Raw genomic sequence first — 26,155 nt, 5'->3', positions numbered from 1 at the left:
GGAGGGTGTAACGTTGACCACAGACTGCTTTCAGACTGGAGCCTGTGGTTTTATGCACCATAACAACTTAGCCTACTGGGTGTGCAAAGATTTGGATATCTTGTTGAACAAGTTAAATTTCCATGTCAAAATCTGATGAAGTGACCTATATAATGAATATCAAAGTGATTTGTTCTATGTAGTTTAATCTGAGCAGCCATATCGTTGTCGTAATGATAATTCAAACAAATACTCTAATTCTATTGTCTTCAAACTTCTTCTCACCTCCTACCTCTGTACCCTTCTCTCCGAAAACACCCCAGCCCTGAATTTCCATTGGAAGTTTCCTGATTTCCCGACGTAACTTTTAGAGATTGGCAGAACCCCCGGAGAAATGATGTAAACAGCCATTTTTAGCCTTTTACGGCATTTCTCCGGATCTCCCATGGAAATTCCAGGCATCTGTTTAATTTTTTTCAGTTTGGCTTCTGCCTTGCTCAGCATTGGATCCACTCAGCCGAAAATCATGATTGATATCCTCTGTGCTTGATATCCTCTGTGCTTGATATCCTCTGTGCTTGATATCCTCTGTGCTTGATATCCTCTGTGCTTGATATCCTCTGTGCTTGATATCCTCTGTGCTTGATATCCTCTGTGCTTGATATCCTCTGTGCTTGATATCCTCTGTGCTTGATATCCTCTGTGCTTGATATCCTCTGTGCTTGATATCCTCTGTGCTTGATATCCTCTGTGCTTGATATCCCCTGTGCTTGATATCCCCTGTGCTTGATATCCCCTGTGCTTGATATCCCCTGTGCTTGATATCCCCTGTGCTTGATATCCCCTGTGCTTGATATCCCCTGTGCTTGATATCCCCTGTGCTTGATATCCCCTGTGCTTGATATCCCCTGTGCTTGATATCCCCTGTGCTTGATATCCCCTGTGCTTGATATCCCCTGTGCTTGATATCCCCTGTGCTTGATATCCCCTGTGCTTGATATCCCCTGTGCTTGATATCCCCTGTGCTTGATATCCCCTGTGCTTGATATCCCCTGTGCTTGATATCCCCTGTGCTTGATATCCCCTGTGCTTGATATCCCCTGTGCTTGATATCCCCTGTGCTTGATATCCCCTGTGCTTGATATCCCCTGTGCTTGATATCCCCTGTGCTTGATATCCCCTGTGCTTGATATCCCCTGTGCTTGATATCCCCTGTGCTTGATATCCCCTGTGCTTGATATCCCCTGTGCTTGATATCCCCTGTGCTTGATATCCCCTGTGCTTGATATCCCCTGTGCTTGATATCCCCTGTCCTTGATATCCCCTGTCCTTGATATCCCCTGTCCTTGATAGCCTCTATAAAATTCAGCTCTCCACATACTTATTCGTCCACCCATCAGCTCCATCATTGCTGATCTACATTATTGAATCCTTGTCTTCCAATGCAATAAATTTAAAATCTTCATCTTGAAATCCCTCCATGACCTTGTTCCGTTCTAGCTCTTTAACCTCCTCCAGCCTTATGTTGCCTCTGCACCCTTTTATCCACCAATGCTGGCCGTGTGTGCACACCCTTCCCTATTGGCAGAAGAGCCTAAAGTCATCTCAGCTGTACTCTCTGGATCTCCATCCCTTAACCTCTCCACTTTTCTGTTTTTCTTCACCTTTAAAAATGTTCTCAAAACCCATCTTTTCAGCTAAGTTTTCAATCACCCCTCCTAACTCTGTCATCATGGTTTGGTATCTGCTCCTTTATTCTTTTTATCGATTTCTTCTCGAGGGTCGAGGTGGATTATCCACCTGGCACTTCTGGCTGAAGATGGTTGTACACACTTCAGCCTTGTCTTGCATTCACATGCTGAGCTCTGCCATTGTTGAGAATGAGGATGTGCATGGAGCCTTTTCCTGTTTAATAATCCACCATCATTCACAACTAAATGTGGCAGGATTGCAGAGCTTTTGACCTGATCTGTTGATTGTGGGTTTGCTTAGCTCTGTCTATAGCATGATGCTTTTACTGATTGGCATGCTTGTAGTCCTGTGTTGTAGCTTCACCAGGCTGGCATCTAATTTTCAGGAACGCCTGGTGCTGCTCCTAGCATGCTCTTCTACAATCCTCATTGAACCAAGTTGGGTCGTCTGGCCTGATGATGATGGAAGAGTGAGGGATATGCCTGGCCATGAGGTTACAGATTGTGGTAGTACTTCTGCTCATGCTGATGGCCCACAATGCCTCATGGATGCCCAGTTTTGAGCTGCTAGATCTGTTCTATTTATCCCACTTAGCACAGTGATAGTACCGCATGACACGATGAAGGGTGTGCTCTGTGTGAAGACGGCTCTTGGTCTCTACAAGGACTGTGTGGTCCTCACCCCTACCAGTGCTGTCATGGAGAGACACATCTGCGATTGATTGGTGACGTCAGTAGTTTGACACACGTACAAAATATATATTTAACATTTTAAATTTGGTTAATGCACTACATATTTTTTAATTAAATTCTATCACTGAAGTCACCAGCAAGTTCCTCAAAGGTTTCCCAAAGCTGTAAGCCAATGTTTAAGTAAACACACAGAGTCTGACCTTAAGGTACTCTGTAAATGTTTTAACTACACTTGCTTTTTGGAGAGGAGTGAAAGATGTTGAATTATAAAATCTAGGCTTATCTCACGTTAGGTTGCTGCTGTAAAAGTTCCCCGGGGTAAGTCGTTTTTCTCGACCCTCCTTGCATTTCATATTTTGTGGTTAAGGTGGAGTTCACACCAGTATAAATAACAAACTAACCTGTATGTGCTCCCACCCTTGTAACACTTTCTCTTTCACACAGCTGCTGGACCTCTGCTTCACACGGTTTCAATGTATATAATCTATCGATCTATCTATCTATCTATCTATCTATCTCTCTATCTAATATTATATGTTCATGCACGTTACTCTAATAACACACACACATTGCTCAACTTCTAAGGGCGTCTTTAGAATAAAAGTCATGTCGAGTTTAGGGTCTATTCCAAGTTAACGCCCACAGTTTGATGCTATTTTCATTTGAAAGCTGGTGGTGAGATGTATTTGAACTGAGTGGGTGCAAACTTGACTATAAATGTGTTATATTGTAATGAGTTAGGTCATATACTGGTTAAGGAATGAGGTTCAGTGAGACGTAGAACAATTTCAGTTTGAATCATCACTGTGAACAAAACTCTTTCCCCAGTTTTCTCCATTACTTTTCTGAAGGCAGTGACTCGTGTTGGATATTTTTCCATTCCCGTATCGCACCCTTGTGCTCATCTGTTAATTTTGATATCAAGTGTCAGCTGACTATTCAATGCGGGGGGTTATAGCGTTTGTGAATAATCCCGTTTCCACCCATTGTCGCATGCATTTTCCACCCCAAGTAAAGAGACAGCGAGTGAGAGCCTCAGCTGGGTTTCTCTTCTCTCCCAGACAAGCCTGGGCACTTTGAGGCCAATTTATGTTCCCACCACTGCTTGGGCTGAGATAGCCTAACACAGCTTGCTGCCCAGTAAAAACTAGACTGTGGGCAGGTCATTGATCTATCACTCACTGAATAAATAAAATTCTGTTTTTATGAAACAGGATTTTGTGAAAACTTTACCAGCGTTTTCATTGATTCTGTCCATTCTGATCATCTGCATACCCACATTTCTTCAAATCCTTCCACATCCATGGATAAAGTTCTACCCAATGCCATTCACTCCCCATTTTACTCTTGATTATTTAGGTGGCCTTGTAAGGTGCAGACAGGGGTTTTGCCCGCAGATACTGGCAGCCCAGGCCGAGGCCCAGTGTATCCAGGTCACGGCCTGCTTTCCAGCCTTTCTGTAGCACTCCCACCAGAGTCGCGACAGGAGTGCGCCTGAAGGGCCATGTATTTTCCAAACCCCTGTATGTTTTAAATTTTATTCCTCTCCTAAAAGGCACTTTGGTGCATTTTAAAGAAAAAAAAATGTACAGTCCTCTGTCAAGCATTGTGAGCTAGAAGCTGTGGAGAAATCCTGTCTGGAACATTATGTTCTATTAATTTTTGGGGAGGAGGAAGAACATTGTTGTTTCTCCTTCCTGGAGTCCACCCGGGTAAGATAACTTTGTTGTGACTGGCTTATGTTTCTCTCTCCATCCCCTCTCCAACCATCCCCCACCCCAGGCAATCTTAGCAAATCCAGTACCTGTATATTGGGGTTGCTGCCAGCTGCACGTTTGGGAACCAGCAATGCAAGCGCCCCATTCAGGAACAATGTAAAAGTAGCTTACCATACTGTAAGAAGAATCCTTTTGACCCAATCAGCTGCAAAAAATGCAGTGAGTTTAAGCTAGATGAGGATGAACATTTCCTGTTGAAGTTGAAAACATGAAAATGAGATGAGGCAGAATAATAGTATTTTTTTATATTCGTTCATGGGATGTGGGCGTCGCTGGCAAGGCCGGCATTTATTGCCCATCCCTAATTGCCCTTGAGAAGGTGATGGTGAGCCGCCGCCTTGAACCGCTGCAGTCCGTGTGGTGAAGGTTCTCCCACAGTGCTGTTAGGAAGGGAGTTCCAGGATTTTGACGCAGCGACGATGAAGGAACGGCGATATATTTCCAAGTCGGGATGGTGTGTGACTTGGAGGGGAACGTGCAGGTGGTGGTGTTCCCATGTGCCTGCTGCTCTTGTCCTTCTAGGTGGTAGAGGTCGCGGGTTTGGGAGGTGCTGTCGAAGAAGCCTTGGCGAGTTGCTGCAGTGCATCCTGCGGATGGTACACCCTGCAGCCACTGTGCGCCGGTGGTGGATGGGGTGCCAATCAAGCGGGCTGCGTTGTCCAGGATGGTGTCGAGCTTCTTGAGTGTTGTTGGAGCTGCACTCATCCAAGCGAGTGGAGAGTATTCCATCACACTCCTGACTTGTGCCTTGTAGATGGTGGAAAGGCTTTGAGGAGTCAGGAGGTGAGACACTCGCCGCAGAATACCCAGCCTCTGACCTGCTCTTGTAGCCACAGCATTTATATGGCTGGTCCAGTTAAGTTTCTGGTCAATGGTGACCCCCAGGATGTTGATGGTGGGGGATTCGGCGATGGTAATGCCATTGAATGTCATGGGGAGGTGGTTAGACTCATGGAGGGAAAGGCACCCAGCTGTATTCCTCTGGAACTGACAGCAGGGGGTGAATTTTCTTGGAACTTCTCCTGGTCCGCTGTTGAAACATCCATTTACGCTCGTAAACGGGGTTTCCTCTGATGTTACGATGGTGGAGTGGGAGAAACCTCAAGGAAATTCATCCCCTTCAAATCTTGTCGCCCTAAAAGCATGCATCAGTGAGCAACATGGGAGTGTAACAACTGTCTAATGTTCTTTATGTCCCTGTTTGACCTATCAAATTTAAGAAACCTGCAGTTCCAATAGAAGATAGCTAGAAATTGGGGCAGAACCTGGTTCCACTAGGACTTGCCCCATTTTCCATCTTCCACCCCATCCCCCTACTTCAAGAGGGTATGACTGGGGAGTTACTGAGCTGCCCTGAGAATTCCACCCAGTAAGCCCTCAGCAGTATTCTCGCCAGGTGAGAGCTGGTGTGAGTCCCACTGAACCCCAGGAAAGGCCCAAATCTTGTGAATTCATTAGTAATTGATCCTGGAGGGGCTGAAGATGTAAATTTCTTGCTTTTTCATTGGTTCCTGCTCAGGCCTTCTCTACTCAGCATGATGTCACTCTGACATTACTGCTGGTGATTCGGGGCAGGTGACCCCGATGTGCCCTTTCTGGTGCCATGTGTCCGCCCCTCATATGCAAATGACCCTGTCACCATAATTTGAGATCGCTTATGGGCCTTCTGCTCGGATGTACTTGGAGTCCAGTTTGCCACTTTTCTGCCAACTGTATAAGAATTTCGAGGCCCTGTGTTAACCTGCATCACTACTTTTTAGTGATTTGAGTATCTATACCCCGAGATCCCTTTGCTCCTCTATCCCATTTAGACTCTTATGATCCAAGCAGTATGTGGCCTCCTTATCCTTCCTACCAAAATGCACCACCTCACACTTATCTATATTGAAATTTATTTGCCAATTACACACCCATTCTGCAAGTTTATTAATGTCTTCTTGCATTTTGACGCATTCTTCCTTTGTATTAACTACACCCCCCAATTTAGTATCATCCACAAATTTTGAAATTATGCTTCGATTCCCGAATCCAAATCGTTAATGTAAATTGTGAACAATAGTGTTCCCAGCACTGATCCCTGTGGAACTCCATTTCCCACCTTATACCAGTCGTAGTAGCTACCCTTAACCACTACTCTCTCTTTTCTACTTTGTAGCCAACTTGCTGTTCATTCTGCTACCTGACTCCTATCTCCACATGTTCTGTCCTTAGTCATGATTCTACAATGCGATACCTTAATGAAGGCCTTTTGAAAATCCAAATATATTACATCTACTGCATTAACCTTGTCTACTCTTTCTGTTAGAGGAGGTGCAACGAAGGTTCACTAGATTGATTCTTGGGATAAGAGCATTGTCCTATGAAGAGAGATTGAGTAGGATGGGCCTATATTCTCCAGAATTTAGAAAAATGAGAGGTGATCCCATTAACGTATAAAATCCTTAGAGGGCTTGAAAGGGTAGGTGCTGAAAGGCTGTTTCCCCTGGCTGGAGAGTCTAGAACTAGGGGTCATAGCCTCAAGATAAGGGGTCAGCTATTTAGGACTGAGATGAGGAAAAATTTCTTCACTCGGGGTTGTGAATCTTTGGAATTCTCTACCTCAGAGTGCTGTGGATGCTGTCATTGAGTATATTCAAGACTGAGATCAATAGATTTTTGGACACTAAGGGAATTAGGGGATATGGGGATCGGGCGGGAAAGTGGAGTTGAGGGCGAAGATTCTGTTACTGAACCGACATCCCACTGCACCGATGGAAATGTTGACAAACGATAGAAGTATTTTCTCCTTTCTGCTCTCCAAGGTTATTCTGTGCCGCGCACCATTCCTGGATGAGGGGACAGACACGCATCCTGCTTCTAAGCCCATTCTGCTCTATAACCAGCCACAAAAGTGAGCTGGGATGGCAGTTCTACAGTTTTCTCTCCATCCCTCTGCGAAATGCCTGGCTTCAAAATACCTGGCAAAAATGAAACCTTTTTGTGAGGTGCCCATGGTAGAGTTTAGTAAATAGTGGGGTTGCTTTTCTTGACCTTTGCCCTCAGGGAACACCCAATCCACAGGCGCAGAAGGTCAGAACAGAGAGAGCAGAATACCATTATGCTGGGCCTCTGGGATTTCCAGAGCTACTGTGGGGGAGGTGGGGGGGGGGAGGGAGGCACGAACCTATGATGTAAATGAGGCAGTAGAGGTGTTCCTGGCCATTTTTCCACTGGAGATGCAGCCATGATGTGCCCAGTAACAGGAGGGGTATGCTGGACTTGCACCATGAAGGCCCCACTGACTGGAGGGTTTCAAGGGCACAGCGACAGGGTACTCCAGAAGGTAAGTTTTAAATTTGTTTTTACTTACCCAGCAAATCTTCGAGCATTGGGACCTTCTGGCTGCTGCTCTTCAATGGCCAGGACTGCAGCTGCACGTCTGAGATGCCGCCTTTTGCCAGCGCTAAGCCCTTTTAGGGGGTGAGGCTGCTCCTATGGTTCCCATAGGCTATGTTAAATACCAGTGTTCCTGCACTGCTCCTGTCCAGCTGCAAGGTGGAGGGAGGACAGGACAATCGGCCACAGTGTTTCCATAGTACCATGTACCCTCTTCAATCAGTAGTTTTCAGAAACCCGTCCTGTTTTCCAATTGTTTTTGTTTTTCCTTAGTTCAGTAAAATGCATATTCCTTACAAGTGATCAATGATCTCATTCTTTGTAGTGAGTTGGTGATTAGATCAACAAATTCCTTGGATGTTCAGTAGATGAAACTGTTCAATTAAATAGTCCATTTCTGGTTTTGGTAACCTTAGACAATCACAAGCTTGGGTTGAATTTGGTTTATAAAACAAAATCCTGTTCCTTTTTGTGTGAGGGAAGATTCTACCAAAACTTACATAAAATTATAATACACAAAGTATTCAACATCAAGCTTGTTCCGCTGTTTTGATTTCTAGTTCTGGTGGCTAGTTTGCAATATTTTCTTCATAGAATAGAGCAAGTTAGACCATTTCCAAACTAAACGCTACCACTGGGTGGTGTAAATTGTCACTGTGCCAAAATTACTCTAACCACAAGAAACTTAAAAGGGAGTTTGGAATAGAATATGTGGTTTAATCAACTAAGACTTGTTTTCATGTCGCATCATTAAATGGCCAAATGATTTACACTAAACTACGTGGAAAATAAGTCAACACTTGAAACTTAATGGATAAATGAAATTGGATAATATTTGGAGCTGCTTTTCCACATCCCAGTTCCCCAGATTTGCCAGCATTTGGGACGTTACAATGAGGAAAAAGGGATGGAGATCTGTGACACTGGATCTCCACCCCGATTGCTCATAATACTCATTTCCAGAGAGGTGGTGGCAGGTGGAGGAAGCTCCCGCTGGACCTTCAGAGTTGCTAGGGGAAAAAAAACTTGTTTCTACAGTTTTGAAGACATTTCCCCATCTTTCATAATTTTTTGTTACTTTTATCTTGGTGCATAGGTTCTTATGAGCCTTTGTTCCAATTGTTTTATTGATTTTTTTTTCTTCTGCAGCACTATTACAGACATTGGTGGGTTTCCCAGTGGGGATCCCCCAATGTGGGTGCTGAGAAGAAGAGAAAGACCCATGAAGGGCTGACAGGTGGGTTAGGATACATGGGAGGTACTGCAGCAACTCGCCAAGGCTTCTTCGACAGCGCCTCCCAAACCCGCGACCTCTACCACCTAGAAGGACAAGGGCAGCAGGCACGTGGGAACAACACCACCTGCACGTTCCCCTCCAAGTCACACACCATCCTGACTTGAAAATATATCGCCGTTCCTTCATCGTCGCTGGGTCAAAATCCTGGAACTCCCTTCCTAACAGCACTGTGGGAGAACCTTCACCACACGGACTGCAGTGGTTCAAGGCGGCTCACCACCACCTTTTCAAGGGCAATTAGGGATGGGCAATAAATGCCGGCCTTGCCAGCGATGCCCACATCCCATGAATGAATTTTTTTAAAACTGTTCACTCTTTTGCTCATGATTACAAACTACATTCATCAACTTCTTTCAGATTGTACACATTTAGTGTTCACACCCTCCAGTCCTCTTGCAATGCAATAGCGAAATCATGACTTCTTGATCTTCTCCGATGGGGCAGTGAAAATCTTGTTTCTTTCAGTTGTTGGTGACCCTAAGATTGAGTCTGTTACCTACCTCTACTGTATAGTTGATTTGCATATTGAAAATGAACAAATGAAGCGTGTTTGATTACCTTTGGTATAATCTTCCTTCTTTGAATGTAGTTAATACACCATGTACAAAGCTTCCTTCTTTCTACCACTCCCTCTTTTGTCTCTCACCTGGAGAGCCAGGAGCTTTCTTGTTCCACCTTTTGGGTGTATAATTATCCTTGTATTAACATACTCTCATGTGTTGCCACCTTCATCAAAGAACAGAGGTGTGAATCCAGAATAAAACCTTTCACTCTTCACCTGGCACCCCCAGGGCACAGGGGGGTAGGAGGATCCCCCAGGGCACAGCCCCAGGGCAGAGCACCCCCCGGGCACAGGGGGGGTAGGAGCAGGGCACAGGGGGGTAGGAGGATCCCCCAGGGCAGAGCACCCCCCGGGCACAGGGGGAGGGGGGGGGTAGGAGGATTCCCCCAGGGCACAGCCCCAGGGCAAAACAAAAGGAATACTGTGTACAGTTCTGGTCACCCTATTATAGAAAGGATATTATTAAACTAGAAAGAGTGCAGAAAAGATTTACTAGGATGCTGCCGGGACTTGATGGTTTGACTTATAGGGAGAGGTTAGATAGACTGGGACTTTTTTCCCTGGAGAGTAGGAGGTTTCGGGGTGATCTTATAGAAGTCTATAAAATAATGAGGGGCATAGATAAGGTCGATAGTCAAAATCTTTTCCCAAAGGTAGGGGAGTCTATAACGAGGGGCCATAGATTTAAGGTGAGAGGGGAGAGATCCAAAAGGGTCCAGAGGGGCAATTTTTTCACTCAAAGGGTGGTGAGTGTCTGGAACGAGCTGCCAGAGGCAGTAGTAGAGGCGGGTACAATTTTGTCTTTTAAAAAGCATTTGGACAGTTACATGGGTAAGATGGGTATAGAGGGATATGGGCCAAGTGCAGGCAATTGGGACTAGCTTAGTGGTATAAACTGGGCAACATGGACATGTTGGGCCGAAGGGCCTGTTTCCATGTTGTAAACTTCTACCCCCCCCCACCCCCGACACCACCAATCTAATAACACATCTGTTGAAATGTTGAAAAATGATCCTTGGAATACCAATAACCATAGCACTAGAAATGTGTAGCACGTAGGCTTGGGAACTTCCAGTATGTCAGCTTACTCACGTCATAACCCAAGTGCACTGACTCACTGAACTACCTCGGCATAGTAAAATGGTCTCAGGAGGAGACAGTTGATCCAACGACAAAATGCAAGACCCATAAAAATCCTAGGCCTGTGCTGTTCAAGTCTATGAAAGCCAGGTCATTTACTTTTGGGCCGTGCGGTAACGGATTGACTTTGACTTTGGGCCGTGCCGTAGCGGATTGACTTTGGGCCGTGCCGTAGCAGATTGACTTTGGGCCGTGCGGTAACGGATTGACTTTGACTTTGGGCCGTGCCGTAGCAGATTGACTTTGACTTTGGGCCGTGCCGTAGCGGATTGACTTTGGGCCGTGCCGTAGCGGATTGACTTTGGGCCGTGCCGTAACGGATTGACTTTGGGCCGTGCCGTAGCGGATTGACTTTGGGCCGTGCCGTAGCGGATTGACTTTGGGCCGTGCAGTAGCGGATTGACTTTGGGACGTGCCGTAGCAGATTGACTTTGACTTTGGGCCGTGCCGTAGCGGATTGACTTTGGGCCGTGCCGTAGCGGATAGACTAATGTTATGAGGAATTCAACCCTAATGTCATTTAGTTTATCTAGAGACCAATGAATCTGTTTTTGTCATGAACTAGTTGCCTGTTCCGGGCTAACCTAAATTTTGAATGGAAAGGTAAGTGAGAATTTTTACCAAATGGTGGGATCTTCATCATTTGCTGTAGTTCAATTTATGTATGCCAAACGTTTAGCACCAATTAATTAACCAAATTAATAATAATTCCATTAACCTAATACTTAATGCAGCTAAACACCAATGTAATATTTGTGTAAATTATTTCACTGGTGAATTGTTTCAGATATTTCATATTAAAGAAAAATGCTTCTTCAGGTTTTTATTGACCAGGAACGTAGTTGCTCAATGTAGTGAATACAAAGTCATTAGGATTTTAAAACATTCCTTTGACGTATTAAACTTTCCTGTTTTGCAGGTCGCACATTTCCAACACATCCCTATTTTTCTACTCAGTTAGGTGCTGGGCAACTCTCACTATATAATCTCTTGAAAGCCTACTCTCTGCTGGATCAGGAGGTGGGCTATTGCCAGGGCCTTAGCTTTGTAGCAGGAATCTTGCTGCTGCATATGAGTGAAGAAGATGCTTTTCATATGCTGAAGTTTCTCATGTATGATATGGGCTTGAGGAGGCAATACCGACCAGACATGATTATTCTACAGGTACAGATGTTATATTGTAATAATTGTTGCATCCTGATCTGAATAAATATTGTAATAGTTGAGTGACTGAAAGTTGTTATCTGCAGCAGATGACTGTAAAGCTGTTGCTTTTCTTAATTTTAATAAATTGGTTAAAGTTGACCATTTTACATTCTAACATCTAGCTAGATCTTCAAATTCTCACAATTGGGGGGGGGGCAAAAAGACCATAATAAATCTACCTTTTAAAAATTAAGTATGTACTACTACAACATCGAGTCCCATTTATATACCTTCACATAGAAAATTGGACTCAAATTGCTTTACAGAGCTGTAGTGGGAAAAGAAAGCCGAGCCAAAGAGAGCCCTTATGAGTGGTGACCCAAAGTTTAAGTGAAGCTATGGAGAGGGAGGTGGAGAGGCAGAGGGATTCAGGGAGTGAATCCCACAGAGTGCGATCTACACAACTGCGGGCATAGCCATCAGCGGGGTGGGACGGGGGATGTACAAGAGGCTGGAATTTGAGGAACAGAGAGTTCAAAAGGAGGTGCATGGCTAGGGAATGTTAGAGGTAGGCAAGAGAAAGACCCTGGAGAGATTTAAAAACAAGGAGAATAATTTTAAATTTGAGGCATTAGTAGGTCGAGCACCAATGTAGGTTAGTGAGGATGGGGATGATGGGCGAGCGGGATTTTGTGTGGGATACAATACAAGCAGCAGAGTTTTGTATGAGCTGCAGTTTGTAGAAGGTGGAGGTTGGGAGTCCAACAAGGAGAGCACGGAGTAGTCGAGTTTAGAGGCAACAGAGATAAGAATGGGTTTCAGCTGAGGTAGGGGCAGAGGTAAGTAATGATAGAGATGGAAGTAGGTGATTTTTGTGATGGACGGGATATGGGATTAGAAATTTAGCTTGGAATCAAACAGGACTTTGAGGTTGCGAACATTGTGGTTAACACTAAGATGGTGGCCAGGAAGGTTGAGTCAGTGACGTGGGGCCAACGACAACAACTTCAGTCTTATTATTTAGGTAGAGGAAGTTGCAAATATTATATTGGTGTAGTAGGTTTTTCTCTTTCTTTCTTAGTTTTAAGTATACTGATGATGCCCAGTAGAGGGAAGTTTGCTCTGCGCCTATCCATGTTATTACTGATGCTGCTTGGTATAGACAATACACAGGGAGCCTATATTGCTCATTTTTTATCAGGCTGGGTAAAAGAAAAAGATTACTTCCAGTTCTATCCTTAACCATATTGTACACCAGAACATAGCAGAAAACTAAATCTAGCGTGCAACAGGTACAGATTTTTCCATCATTGTTAGCTCATTGATAGTATTGGGTCAGATGAGTTTCTGATAGTATTTGTGTGATTGATGAGGGTAAACAATGCAAAATGTTCCTAATGCAGTGTGTGGGGTGGGGGGAGCTAATCATTCATCCTTAATTAAATTGGTGGGGTGGGGGGGGAGTGGGACGCTTGTTCATCCAAAGTTTGTACATGGTATCTCACAGAGTTTGGCTCTGAAATTCTGCAGGTTTACCAGTCTCCTGTGATAATTTCAGGGAGAGACAGATGGAAGCCCCTGAGAAACTGCTGAAAAGGCCTGTTTACATAGCTTCTCTAGGAATTCTGCTGGTCTCCATTAGGATTATGGCAGGAGACTAGTGGAACTATTGTGGAATTTCACGGCATTTAACTTCACTGTGCTTGTCATAGATAGTTACAGACGCTACTTCGTGTTCATTTTACTGTGTATAATCGTTCATTAAAGTGTCCTCTTTCTGGATTTACAGATACAGATGTACCAGCTTTCACGACTCCTCCATGACTATCACCGAGATCTCTACAACCACTTTGAGGAGAATGAAATTAGCCCGAGCCTTTATGCTGCCCCGTGGTTTCTCACCGTGTTTGCCTCTCAGTTTCCTTTGGGTTTTGTGGCCAGAGTCTTTGGTAAATGTTACTGTTCATGTTATATTGCAGCTTACTGTGTTAAAAGGCAAAACACACGTTTGCTGCTGGAATTCAAGAAAAAGATCACAACACTAATTAAATTCTTCCTAATGGTACAATAGTGCTGGTGTGAAGTTATTAATCTTAAGCAATAAACTGAGTCCAGTCATTTCATGCAGACTCTTGTTCGTCATTATTACATTGGATTAATAGATTTGTAACACCCTTTTCAATTCTTTATTTTCACTTTTCCTAATTGTTTAAAGTAGGAAACAGTGAGTAGAACGCCATAAAATAATACAGCAATTTCTATTCTAAATGCTTTGTTGAGCATGTTTTCCTGTTTTGTTTTATAGATATGATCTTCCTTCAAGGGTCAGAGGTCATTTTTAAGGTAGCTCTAAGTCTGCTGGGAAGCCACAAGCCACTAATTCTGCAGCACGAGAGTCTGGAATCAATAATTGACTTTATAAAATGCACTCTACCTAACCTTGGACTAGTGCAGATGGAAAAAACAATTAATCAGGTATATATAACTTAATTACTTGGATGATGCTATAAAATTTATTTTTGTGTTCTGCATTTTATTTTAGATTCTCTCCCACCCCACCTTTCCGGAGAGAGATTGTGCAGTTTACAATTAAGAGTACCAGTTGGCTGTAGGACCTCCTGGGGGTCAACGGCAGATAATTTCTCGATTAAATTTTTAATAATGAAGTCAGTTATTATGGTCATGAGTTCAATTCTGTATAACTTGTAAACTCACAAGATGTCATGCTTGTGGGTTAAAAATAGAATCCAGTTGATGTCAGTGTGGGGTTGCGAACTCTTCAGGATTGTCCTGGAGGCTCCAGGATTTAAAGATCAATCTCTAGGACACTGCTGTGAGCAACCCGGGAGAAAAATCACATTAAACAAAATTGTGTGCTTTATCCATTTTCTTTGAACACTTTTGTTTGCTAATTATAAAAAAATATTGGAGATGGGGGAGGATAAGGGTTATTTGACTGACAATCAAGAATCATCCGATTGGGTAATGAAGAGTCTGTTCATTTTCCAATTAACATGGGAAGGCAGTGTCCTGTTGTCCTTGTTGACCGACCAATGGTGGGAGTGTGGGGGTGAGGCTGTTGGAGGTGGATGGTCATGTGATGAAACCTTCAGGAATACATTCAACCAGAGTTGGCAACTACTATTGACAGCTACTATTGGAGAGGGTGGGGGTGGTCGGGAGTGCACCAAGAATGAAATTTCCACTTAAATCAATCTCTTTCTTTGTCTGACTCTATCTGTTCTCTCATTTACTTTACTGATGATGAAAGTATTAGGCCTCTGCTGTCTGACTGGTGGTGCTGAGAGGTGGGGTGAGTGAGATCTCTGTTGGGGCAAAACTTACATGCGCCACAGAGATGGCTGAATTTCTGATCCCAGGACCATTCGTATGCTGGAGAGAGGTTCCCAGCCTCCACCTGAGAGCCAGGCCAGACTGGGGTCAGTGACTAGCTGCAGGAGGCCCTCGGGCCTGCATCTCCTGAGGTTGTATGGCATGAACCAATGTAAATCTAAGAAGATCTGCAGAAATGTATTGCAGCTCAATCTACATTTATTCTATACCTGTTTGGGAGAGAAACCAAGAAAGGAGCCTTTCAGAATAAGATGGTAAATTCAGTTCAGTAGTCCCTGGCTGCTGACATGCCCCCTTGAAACAGTGCTACATGCCTGATGGAAGCACTCTTGTTGATTTAAAATAATTTTTACTTTTGGTTAGTGCAGCAATAGAGTGGTAAGAATTGAGTTAGCTCTGTGATCTGTAGAGTTCCTGAATTTAGCCTTTCTACTGTGTAGAAACAGTAAGTGGTGACTGACATTTTTGCCATAGAGAAGGAGGGAAAATCTTAGGGAAAGTCACCTCAACCCGTTTTTTTCCACCTTCCAGGGTCTGCTTTTAGGGTAACATTGGTAGAGGCCTAAACGCAGGGAAGAGAAGCGAAATACCATGTTTAAATAAATGGGAGAACTACAGAAGTTTACATCGCAGAAGGAAATCATTTGGCCCATCATGTCCGTGCTAGAAAGGAAGTCTTGCCTTCAATGAAAGAAAGTTTAATCTATGTGGCATGCAACTGGCATCCTGTGAGTTTGCTAGTTTTACAGGGTCGAACACTTAGTCAAAATAAATATAACACACATTTACAAAGGACCAAGAAAAACATCTGAACCACAAACATTGGGTTGGCAGATCTGCAGGTACTAGCTGGCCTGCTTTTACTTTTGAAAATTAAGGTGTGGCATTTAGCATGATGGCAACTTTCAGATCTGTTGTTCTGCAAAACACTGCTACACATAGGAGGCAACCCCATTTAAACCTGCATTTCCTTTCTTAACTTTTCATAGATTTCTTCCTAAACTTCATTTTTTTTAAAAAACTTGTTTAGAATTTGTTGTTTTAGCTTTGTTTTGTTTGCATTTTTACTCCGTTCCCCCCGCAATGTTTTATGATATTGTATTTGTTTACACGGTCCTTCAGGTAATGGTTTTATAAGTCCATGCTGTGTTCCAGACTACATGAAACTTGCAGGTCACACGTAGTTTCACAGCTGTGTACATTATCATGGGGTGCTTGGTGATGGGGCAAATTGTTTATTAATTTTTTTTAAAATGTGAGTGCTCAAAAGTAAACTATGAATTTTTTTATCTCATGAGGAATATTAATGCTGGATTATGAAATATATTATTTTCTCCCTATGTGGGTTAGATTTAGCATACATTTCTATCCACTGTACCCCAATAATGTGCCTTGCCCCCAACATACAAAAAGCACCTGCTACTATACCACTGTGATCTTTCCATTTCCCACATCACTCATCCTTTTAGATTCTTTGAGTGAAATTGTCAATTATAAGTCTTGTGACTACTAGAAACTGAATTAAAATTGCCCCAAATGTTTTTCAGATAGGATCTATATTTGATTCAAGAGCAGTTGAAAAGAGGAAACTTTGATCTTGTTGATCTGGATTACATTGAATCCCTGGTCCACTTTTCCACCTTTGTTTTCCTAAATGGGGTGACCTGAGGTACATCACTGACCTAGATAATGACTAATGGAAATACTGTTATCATATTTACCAGGATCACTACACCAAAAATAGGCTGAAGTACTTCCTTTTATTTACCCCATTGTAAAATCTTGGTTCCCTCTTGTTCTGCCCCCCCACCCGCACAGGGATATAAATGTTGTAAACCTGTGCCTCCCTCAGTGGTTCAGTGAGTTAATTTATTGAGTAGCCAATTCATACAGACCAGCAAGATCGTGGTTCTGTGCTGAATTAGGTCATCTTATCTGAGGCAACAGTGGGGTCTCTATTGTTGGTCTCAGCTCTCCCTGGTTAGAGAGTGGGAAATTGGCTCCTGATCACTATCTAATGACCTATGCTGGAAGTAGGCATCTGATGAGGACAGTTTCCAGCTCATCTATAATGCCCCCAGCATCAATAATATCCGCTAACACTTAATGTTGAGATTCCTACATGAGGTTGAGTGACTATGCCACAGGAAGGAGTCAGTGCCTTCAGGGGAGGAGGACCGGGAGGAAAAAATATGAGGAAGTATGATTTTAAAAATTGCTTTTAATGTAGAGGTGAACACAAGTTAATTTTGAATTTCTGACAGTAGGAAGCTAGTGCTGCAGGAAGCAGAAGATAGGCCCACCACATTTGGTATCCCACCCTCCTGCCTTGCCCTTATATTGGGATTGAATGCTTAACACATTTTACAAGTAGATAATAATTTACAATAAATCTGATCAATAAGTTATGTCTCTTTTGTTGCAAATCTGGCTTTAAGCTTGGAAGCAGGTCGGGTCATTTTGAACCAAACTTTTTTTGTAAGTTTGTCGGAAAAAAGGAAATCAAGCGATGAATTTTCCGAAACAAGTTTCCGTGGTCAGGTGATTTGTTGCTTTCCTCTGGATCAATTCATCATCTTCTCCATGACATTAGTTTGGAAATAAACTAATTTTTACAGTGGCATTTAAGTTGCTTATTTAAGACTTTTTCACTTTTAAATATTTTATTAAGATTATCAAATGGGAAGCTATGGCAGGCTTCTGTTAAGTTTTTTCAGGTCTGAACTTTCCAATATTGAACATTCCATTAAATCTTCTGCACCTTTTTAAACAAAATAAATAAGCAGTGTTTTTGCAGACATGTCTAGTTCACTGCTGGCAGGTATTGTGTTAATGGTGTCGAGCTGCTGTGGTTTTTACTCAATGCCGGTATCATGCATTCAAGTGAATAAATGGAACTGCAATTGCAATATTTAATACAACAGATCTCAGTGGTGTTGCTAATGTATAATTGAGATCTGAAGCATGGCTTTAATCTTTACCTGCTCACCTGGATTTTCCTTTATGTTCAATGCTCAGACACTCCCTGTGGTGAAGAGGCCTACGTAGGTTCTGAGGTCAATCTAAGTTTAATTGCTTTCTGGTGAGGGAAGATTAGAGATTGCCATATGCTTGCGAATTTTCAGCTCCAGATCAGATTAAAACAACATGCCTTTTTTCTCTCTTAGAATCATAGAATGGTTACAGCACAGCAGTCGGCCATTTGGCCCATTGAGCCCATGCTGGCTTTTTGTAAGAGCGATCCGGTTAGTCCCATAGCCCTTCAAATTTTTTCCTTTCAAGTATTTATTCAGTTCCTTTTTGAAAGCCACGATTGAATTTTTTTCCACCACCCTTTTAAGCAGCACATTCCAGATCATAACTACTCGCTGAGCAAAAAAAAGTTTTTCCTCATGTCGCCTTTGGTTCTTTTGCCAATCACCGTAAAATTTTATTATCTTTGATACTTGAAGTGTGATGGATGCTCTGAAAATTTTTATGTAGGTCAATTTCTGTTTATCTTACAGCTGGGCTTTAAAATTTCAGTTTGCAGTGTCTCTGTTGAAATCACTTGTATATAATGAACATATTACCAGTGCCTAGAATATCCAGAATTTTTTGTGTAAGAGGCATTTTGAATATTAACTGGGGAAATAATTGAATATTTCATCAGTATGTTTGTGTAAGGAAGAAGTCAAGGGTACGAAAGAAATGAAACAGCTGGCTAAGCAAGTAGATCAATAAAGAAAAATACTCCTAAAGGCATGTTATCTGCTATATTAGAAGTAACCATTGGTGATGTGTCCAGGTGTTCGAGATGGACCTCTCCAAACAACTGCAAGCCTATGAGGTTGAGTACCATGTTCTTCAGGATGAGCTGATAGATTCTGCTCCCCCCATGAGTGAAAATGAGCGATTAGAAAAATTGGAAAAAAACAACAATAGCTTACGCAAGCAAAATAGTGACCTACTGGAGGAACTTGAGGTATGAAGTGTGGATTTTGACTCAATTCTTTATAAATGTGCAATTCTAATATTGTTATCTACTTGTGGCAGTCCAGTGGTGCAGTATATTGAAGTCGTACTTTAGGACTGCAATAGTAAGGAGCAAATTTAATACCTGCTTTCCTGCACATGTTGAATTCCCAGTTTCAGCTGTGCCATTTGGAAAAGACACAAGCTGGTGATAAGAAATAGGAGCAGGAGTAGGCCATACAGCCCCTCGAGCCTGTTCGTGATGCATAATCTGCAGGGAAAGTCTGAGAGAGATGGCACCTGATGGCTGTTGTATACATTTTAATACCTTGCTGAGAAACAGCTTTGGCAGAAGGCTTATCTGCCTGCCTTCTTTGAGAATTCTGAATGATCCTAGGAATCACTAGGTCAATTGAAATTTTCAAGACTGCGATTGATAGATTTTTGTTAGGTAAGAGATATGGAACAAAGGCAGGTAAATAGAGTTGAGGTACAGACAACCATGATCTGATTGAATGGCCTAACAGGCTCGAGGGGCTAAATGACTCACTCCTGTTCCTATGTTCAAACCCCACTCCAGAGACTTACGCACAGGCTGACACTTCAGTGAGATGTTAAACCTAGGCCCTGTCTGCCATCTCCAATGGCCTTAAAAGATTGCATGGCACAATTTTAAAGAAGAGCAGGGGAGTTCTCCTGACTGCCTGGCCAAACACTTATCCCTCAACTAACATCACTAGTCGATTATCTGGTCATTTATTTTATTGCTGTTTGTGGGCCCTTGCTGTGCATAAATTAGCTGCAACGTTTCCCTACATCGCAGCAGTGGCTATACTTCAAAAGTATTTCTTTGGCTGTAAAGCACTTTTGTACGTCCTGAGGTTGTGAAAGGTGCTATATAAATGTACATCTTTCTTTTCTTTATAAAGGTCGCTCATACAAAAATTGAGAGCCTGGAAGCTACAGTTAACATCTTGCTGTCCAATGAAGGGAAGTTAAAGCAAGCCATTTGTACACTTGAGCTGGAAAGAGCTGCACTCCTGGCTACAGTAGAAGAATTTCAAAAGCAGGTTCCCAGCACTGAACATGCTGATGACGACGCTTTCCGAAGCACAAGAAAAGGATTGTAAAATCTGACGCACTTTATATAAGAGGAAAGAAAGAGAGAAAAGACATTTGAATTAGTTCAATTAGTAGGATTCTCTGGTTCCACCACACCACCAAGCAAAATATATTTATTTGGGTCTATTCAAAGGCACAACAGGAACAGCTTGTCCAGCAATGTAGTTCTAGTATGGATCACTGGATCATTACCTACTGTTAAAGACAGATCAACGGAAGATTCCTTTCTCCGAGAATTGCGTAGATTTATTTATATCTAACGGTTAAGCTCTGGTTTTTATATTGGCCAATTCTTAACCACTAGATTTGGATACAGTGTTTGAAGTGTTCTCCATAATAGCGTGTATACAGTCACAGTTTAGAGTGAACCACATGCTTGCGGTGTCGTCTTAATGTTTAAACCTTTTTAATGGGAGAGTCACTCCATTTCAAAATTTCAGGTAGTATGCTTTAAAGAAACTACTGTAAAGTTCCTTTTTCCATTAATTGGGCATTCTGGTTTTCTTAATTCACTTTGTGAAATTCAAGCAGTGTTGTTTCTAAAGGCAAACAGTATTTCATTTTTGCCTTTCTCACGAAAGCATTTCAATACCTTGATTTATATCAGATATACCTAAGATTGGCTGATAACCATCTGGACACATAACAAAATGCATTTGCCTTACCTGCTATGGCTCATTTAATATAGAACAATCACATCACAGAGCTGATGCCAAAACGAAACTGGGAAGCAAGGAGAAATCTGATTTCTGCTGTTACGCAAATGCTGCATTGCAAAAAAAATGAAAGGAGGACAGATGAGGGAGAGACAGGGTCTTCGAATTGGTGCTAATAGGTTACTTAAGTGAACTTGTTTCTGGCGCCATTTTGCAGCCAGTATAATAGTGTGTGCCCAGCAGTTCTACTCCAGTGTTAGTGTTTAACGATCACTTCAAATTGTTTTTGTTTCTTTACAGATCTGGATGCCCCATGAGTCTGGGATGTAAATGTAGGTGTGCATGTGTGCAGTGACACCTGGCATCTATATCTCCCATCATGTTACAGGTTCTGGCTTTACTTTAAATCTGTGTGTCACACAGACAAAAATTAAATCCTGTTTTTATCATTTTAAAGGATCTAGCGGAAAAGAATTGTTTTGATCACGTGGCAGTGGTTTTCCACCTCTCATTTGTAACTATCAGTGATAAATTCTGTCATTCCCAAATTGACACGGTATAGCATGAACAGAAAAATAGCAAGAGAATAAAAGACATGAATCATTCAAACAAAAAAGCTGTTGACATTTATGCTCTTCCCACATATGTCTGAACACCACTCCACAAAACAATTACATATCTCTCTATGGTTCTGGGTAAAATAGTATTATTAGCAAATCATTGAAATACACATTTCTAGCTTAGAAACCAGGAAGACAAAGGGATTTAATTAAAGTGAGATACATCAAATGGGCATTAATAAGCTGATTTTTGTATTTCTTATATTTTTAGATCGATTAAGTGAATATTAAACTCATTCAGTGACCAACATTAATATCAGCTTTAAAAAAATTCAAAGTGCCTCCAAGGGAAGTTACAAATGTTAATGCAAAAATAAGAATAAGGGAAAGTAAAATTGCAATTCAAATTAAGAGGCATTTTTACAATAATTGTACACCACAATTCATATTGTGGTATCATGGAAAGTGGCTTATTATCTATGTTTTACCATTGTCAATATATCAATGGTAAATTGGGGAAAATGTTAACTATGGTTGCATGGAAACTATAGTCAATTTACTTTTGTCACGCTTACAGTCCTGTGACATTATAGTAGGAACATAGGAACAGGAGTAGGCCATTCAGCCCCTAAAGCCTGTTCCACCATTCAGTTAGATCATGGCTGATCTGCATCTTAACTTCATCTACCCGCCTTGGTTCTGTAACCCTAAAATCCTTGCCTATCAAGAATCTATCAATCTCAGTTTTGAAGTTATCAATTGACCTGGCCTCAACAGTTTTTTGAGGGAGAGAGTTCCACATTTCCACTATCCTTTGTGTGAAGAAAAAGTACCCAGAGCAAAAGACCAAAGGTGATAGGTTTTTTTTAATTGATTTGTCATTAACTCAGACATTTCAGTTAACAGTGAAGTTCATAAGCATATTGATGTTGTTTAACGGTGCTTGACAATTGATTAAATACAGAGCATGGAACCTAGACAATCAAGTGAATGTGACAAGAATGAAAATACACCCTAGCTGAAGGTTCGCTCAATGGATATGGGAATCCAACTAACTAACACTGTATCCATTGGCTGATGTATTTCATGAATTAAAAACCATAAGTTCAATACTTTAATCCCATGCTCTTATTCTCTATTTAAGCCAAGTTACTATTGTATCTTTGGAGATGCGTAACAAAATACTTGGATAAGCAGCCCTTGGCGGGGATAATAAATACTGGTATTAGAACAACCAAAGTCTGTTAATTGGGATGCTCACGGTAAACAAAACTGGTTTGTACCAATTTAAATACATTTAAATGGATTAATGCCTATTTTTATTAACGTACATTATTATTATTTTTTCATCCTTTACTAAAGAGCTCCAAAGTTAAAGGCTGAAAGGACAAGTCATTTTTCTTTAACTATTGATCATTTCAAGACCCTTTTTTGAATTTGTTACCAAGAAAGTCACCTTTTGTAAAATCAGGTAATAGGAGAATAGTGTTGCAATCTTGCCCATCCAAAAGATAATTTTTAAATTGTATCAAATAAACTGGTCCAGAACCCAGAACATTCAACTGAGAATGTATCTGAGGAGGGGCTATGTAACATCAGAATTGGAGGGAGGACTTAGAGATTCTGAATATGATACATTATTATTATTATTATCATCATCCCAATCCACTCCTTAAAAGTAAGGGGCAATGTAGGTGTTGGACAGAATTCCAATTTTGTGATTGCAATGTATTTGAACACCAGTGTAATTGTACTTTACATGTTCGTGTGCCTTCTTTGCATAATTCTGATACCTCAGTTGTAGTATTACATAATTGGGAGTGAGCTGAGCTATGTGGTTGCAGGCAATGATGCACATTAAACAGGTTGCCACGAAGTTGTGAATTTTTTGTTACCCATTAATTGGATTTCTTTGTTGATAGATCACAACTGTTCATGTTGAGGCTTGGTCAGGTTTCTTTTCCACTAGCTGTGAGCCATAAATAGGTCGGGGCTGCTGCTGTTTAGTGACGATCAGCAATTAAATCACAAACAGTAGTTTGAAATTTAAAATGCAACATGAAGATGTCCGCTGGCCTCTGAATAAAATTAGATTTGGGTCCGATTTGGATCGGTTGATAACAGGATTAATGTTCAATGTCAAACGGTGCAACTGCGAAAGTCAAAATGGCTGGTACATCATTGCATTTCTCCCACTGTTGGATCTGCAGTGCCATGTTTAACTTTAAACTAGTCCAGTGTTGAGAATAGTCCTTCATTTCTACACTGTTTATAAACTATTTCAGATTTAGCAAAAGAATGTTTGACAAAAATTTCGGAATGTTTACGCTCCCCGTCTCAAGTTTGCCATCGCTTGCTCATTTTTATAAATAAATACTTTCGTATGTCCAGTATGGACCACAGTGTTTCTAAGTGGAATATTGCTACAGATTTTTAGTAGTCGATATTATATCATGTCTGCGATAAGTAGCAAAAGTGTCTCTGCGCTTAACTTCAGAAATTCAATGGGGGAGAACATGAAGGAGAGGGAAGGGAAAGGAAAGGATACACCAAAGTAGCTGGGCATATGCGCAGCCATAATGGGACACAGTTCCTGTTTTTAAGCTGAAATTTTAAATATAAACTGATTTGAATCGCTGTTAATTTTTTGTGGGTTTTTTTTGTTTCATTGGTAAGTCTTGGGTTCCGAAAATATATGGTGGGGCACATCCCAGCGTAAGTACTGGGAAGTACTTGCTGGGAACCTCTGCCTCTGACCCCCAACAGAGTTTCTGGGGTCTGGTGGGTGGGGGTGTCCCTCATTAGCCAGCCAATGGAAGGAGCCTGTGCCAGCTAGGGCACCTGCCATGGGAATAATCTTGACAAATCCAGTCGGGTGGCTGTCTGAACTCCCCCTTCCATGCCAGAAAGATGCCATAGCAGCTCCCCGTAGTCCTTTTTTGTAAGGGGGTCACTTTTTAAAGTGCATCAAAAAAACATTCAGATGTTTTTTCAGGGACCAGGCTGCGATCGCAGTTTGAATCTCAATGTGGGCCCCACTTCTCCTGGGTTGGCTGAGGAGCCTGATCTCGCCAGATGTACCTCCACCAGGTCCCTCTGAAGGCTGGGAAAGCAGGAACACCCAATGCAGGGAGTCCCCAAATCTTGCTCTGCCCCCTCCTGCATCAAAGGTGCGTGGAGGCTATACCCCAACAGGCCATAGAAGAAACTTCAGCCAGGAGCCATAAATAGATCGTTGCCTAACTTGCAGCTGTTCTTCCCAACAAACTTATGGCGGGAGCAGGCCTGAAGGGCACAGATTTCTGGGGCATTGGTTTTTAATAAATTATGTGACCCTTCATGTTTTTTAGATTTTAGTAGCAGTCATCTTAAAACCTTATTATTTGCGTTGTAACACTGTCAGTCACACTTCAATTAAATTCCTTCCTTGCAATTTGTCGAGTTTGAAGAACAGTTATTGAAAGACCTGCTTTGAAGGTTAATGGACTGTTTAACAGAATCCTATTTGCCATACAATAAATAGAAGCCATAACGGAACAATAGTTGAACATCCTCGGTGTCATCTGTTAGAATCTGTGAAAGATCAACTTTTTCTCACATCTGCAGTTATTCCCACCCAATCTATTTAACTTTGGATACATTTCAGAACTCCTCTGTGCCCCCATCAGATACACAATGGCTTGTTTGGCAGCGTATTATGTTTTAACGCTTCCCTTAAAATTTAGGAATATCTTAGCTCTGGGGCTAGAATCTCCAATCCTGCTCCACTGCTTTAACTGCAGCACAGTGGGTATCACAGTAAGCTCATGACTTGTACCCCTGACCCCACCAGACTGTCCAGGGTCATGGTGGGGGTCAAGTTATTTAAATAATTCTGGTAGGTGCCTGCGCCAGTATGGGCATGTCCTGGGCATTTTCTTGGAGGGGCATGGATGGGAAAGAAGACGATGTGATGCTTGGATGTCATGTGGGTGAGCAGCCAGCAAGCCTGGTGAAAGCTACAACAGTCCTTAGGGCCTTTGCTGTAAATTGGCATGGAGCTGCCACATACTGAAAACCCATACATTGTGATGCCACAGATACATGTACTGGATTCCTCCAACTAATCTGCTATCTGCTACACATTCTCATAAACTATTTCCAGTGTCCGCACATACATTTAATGTGCTGTAGGCATCTTTCTTTTAAAAGCAGGATCCATAAGATCTGGATCCTGAGACTCTTCAGCCAAGGGCAGGTGTCTCCTGACCCTCTGTATCTTCTAGTGTCTTCTTCTTTATCTTCCATCCTCAGCGCCTTCTGCTCAATTATGCTCTGTGCATCAGCCTGGTGCATTCTCCTCTGGCTCACTCCCTAATACCCTTCTAGACTGTTGCCTTGATAAGGAAAGGGTGAGTGATGGTGTGTGCAATGCAGGGCTGGAAGCAGTGGTACTTGCCTCTTCATCTTCCTACTCTGCTTCTTGTTGCTGTGTGATATCTAGAAAAGCAAAGGGCAAAAACAGCTTTGAATAGGTTGCTGAGGAGCAGTTTTTATATGTGGTTTCCCAGTAGAAAGAGTGACATGAGGATTTTTTAATCTAGTTTTCTGACAGGTTATGTGTGGTCCAACAGTATGAGGAAGAAGACGACCACAATGTCATATTGAACCCATAGTTGGCACCAGCCATCCAATTTCCCTGTCACCAAGTCCCTTTCCTGGCTGCCTCCCGAGGGAACACCAATGCTTCCTCCTCATAGAAGTGAGAGCATGAAGGTCGTGGGTCCACCATCTGTGTCCAATCTCTCGGCCGTATTCTCCTTTAAGAAGAATAGAAAAATTGAGAATGCGCTCTGCTTGTCATGAGAT

General features: G+C 42.2%; 1 protein-coding gene across 7 annotated transcripts in view; it reads left to right on the top strand.

Moving 5' to 3' along the window:
* tbc1d1 (TBC1 (tre-2/USP6, BUB2, cdc16) domain family, member 1) overlaps positions 1 to 23,183 on the top strand; it is a 262,797-nt gene extending 239,614 nt beyond the window's left edge. For 6 of the 7 annotated variants that reach the window (XM_067988911.1, XM_067988881.1, XM_067988901.1 and 3 more), the window contains 5 exons: positions 11,435 to 11,679; positions 13,451 to 13,610; positions 13,967 to 14,136; positions 18,803 to 18,979; positions 19,899 to 23,183. In XM_067988911.1, coding sequence (XP_067845012.1) covers positions 11,435 to 11,679; positions 13,451 to 13,610; positions 13,967 to 14,136; positions 18,803 to 18,979; positions 19,899 to 20,099 — 953 coding nt within the window. In that variant the 3' untranslated portion in view covers positions 20,100 to 23,183. Of the gene's footprint in view, positions 1 to 11,434; positions 11,680 to 13,450; positions 13,611 to 13,966; positions 14,137 to 18,777; positions 18,980 to 19,898 lie in introns of those variants that run through there. The other variant, XM_067988921.1, reaches the window with a different exon arrangement.
* The last annotated feature ends 2,972 nt before the right edge of the window (positions 23,184 to 26,155 follow it).

This window comes from Heptranchias perlo, chromosome 1 (assembly GCF_035084215.1).
Source record: "Heptranchias perlo isolate sHepPer1 chromosome 1, sHepPer1.hap1, whole genome shotgun sequence".
Classification (NCBI taxonomy): Eukaryota; Metazoa; Chordata; class Chondrichthyes; order Hexanchiformes; family Hexanchidae; genus Heptranchias; species Heptranchias perlo.
This window is presented reverse-complemented; position numbering and strand designations above follow the sequence as displayed.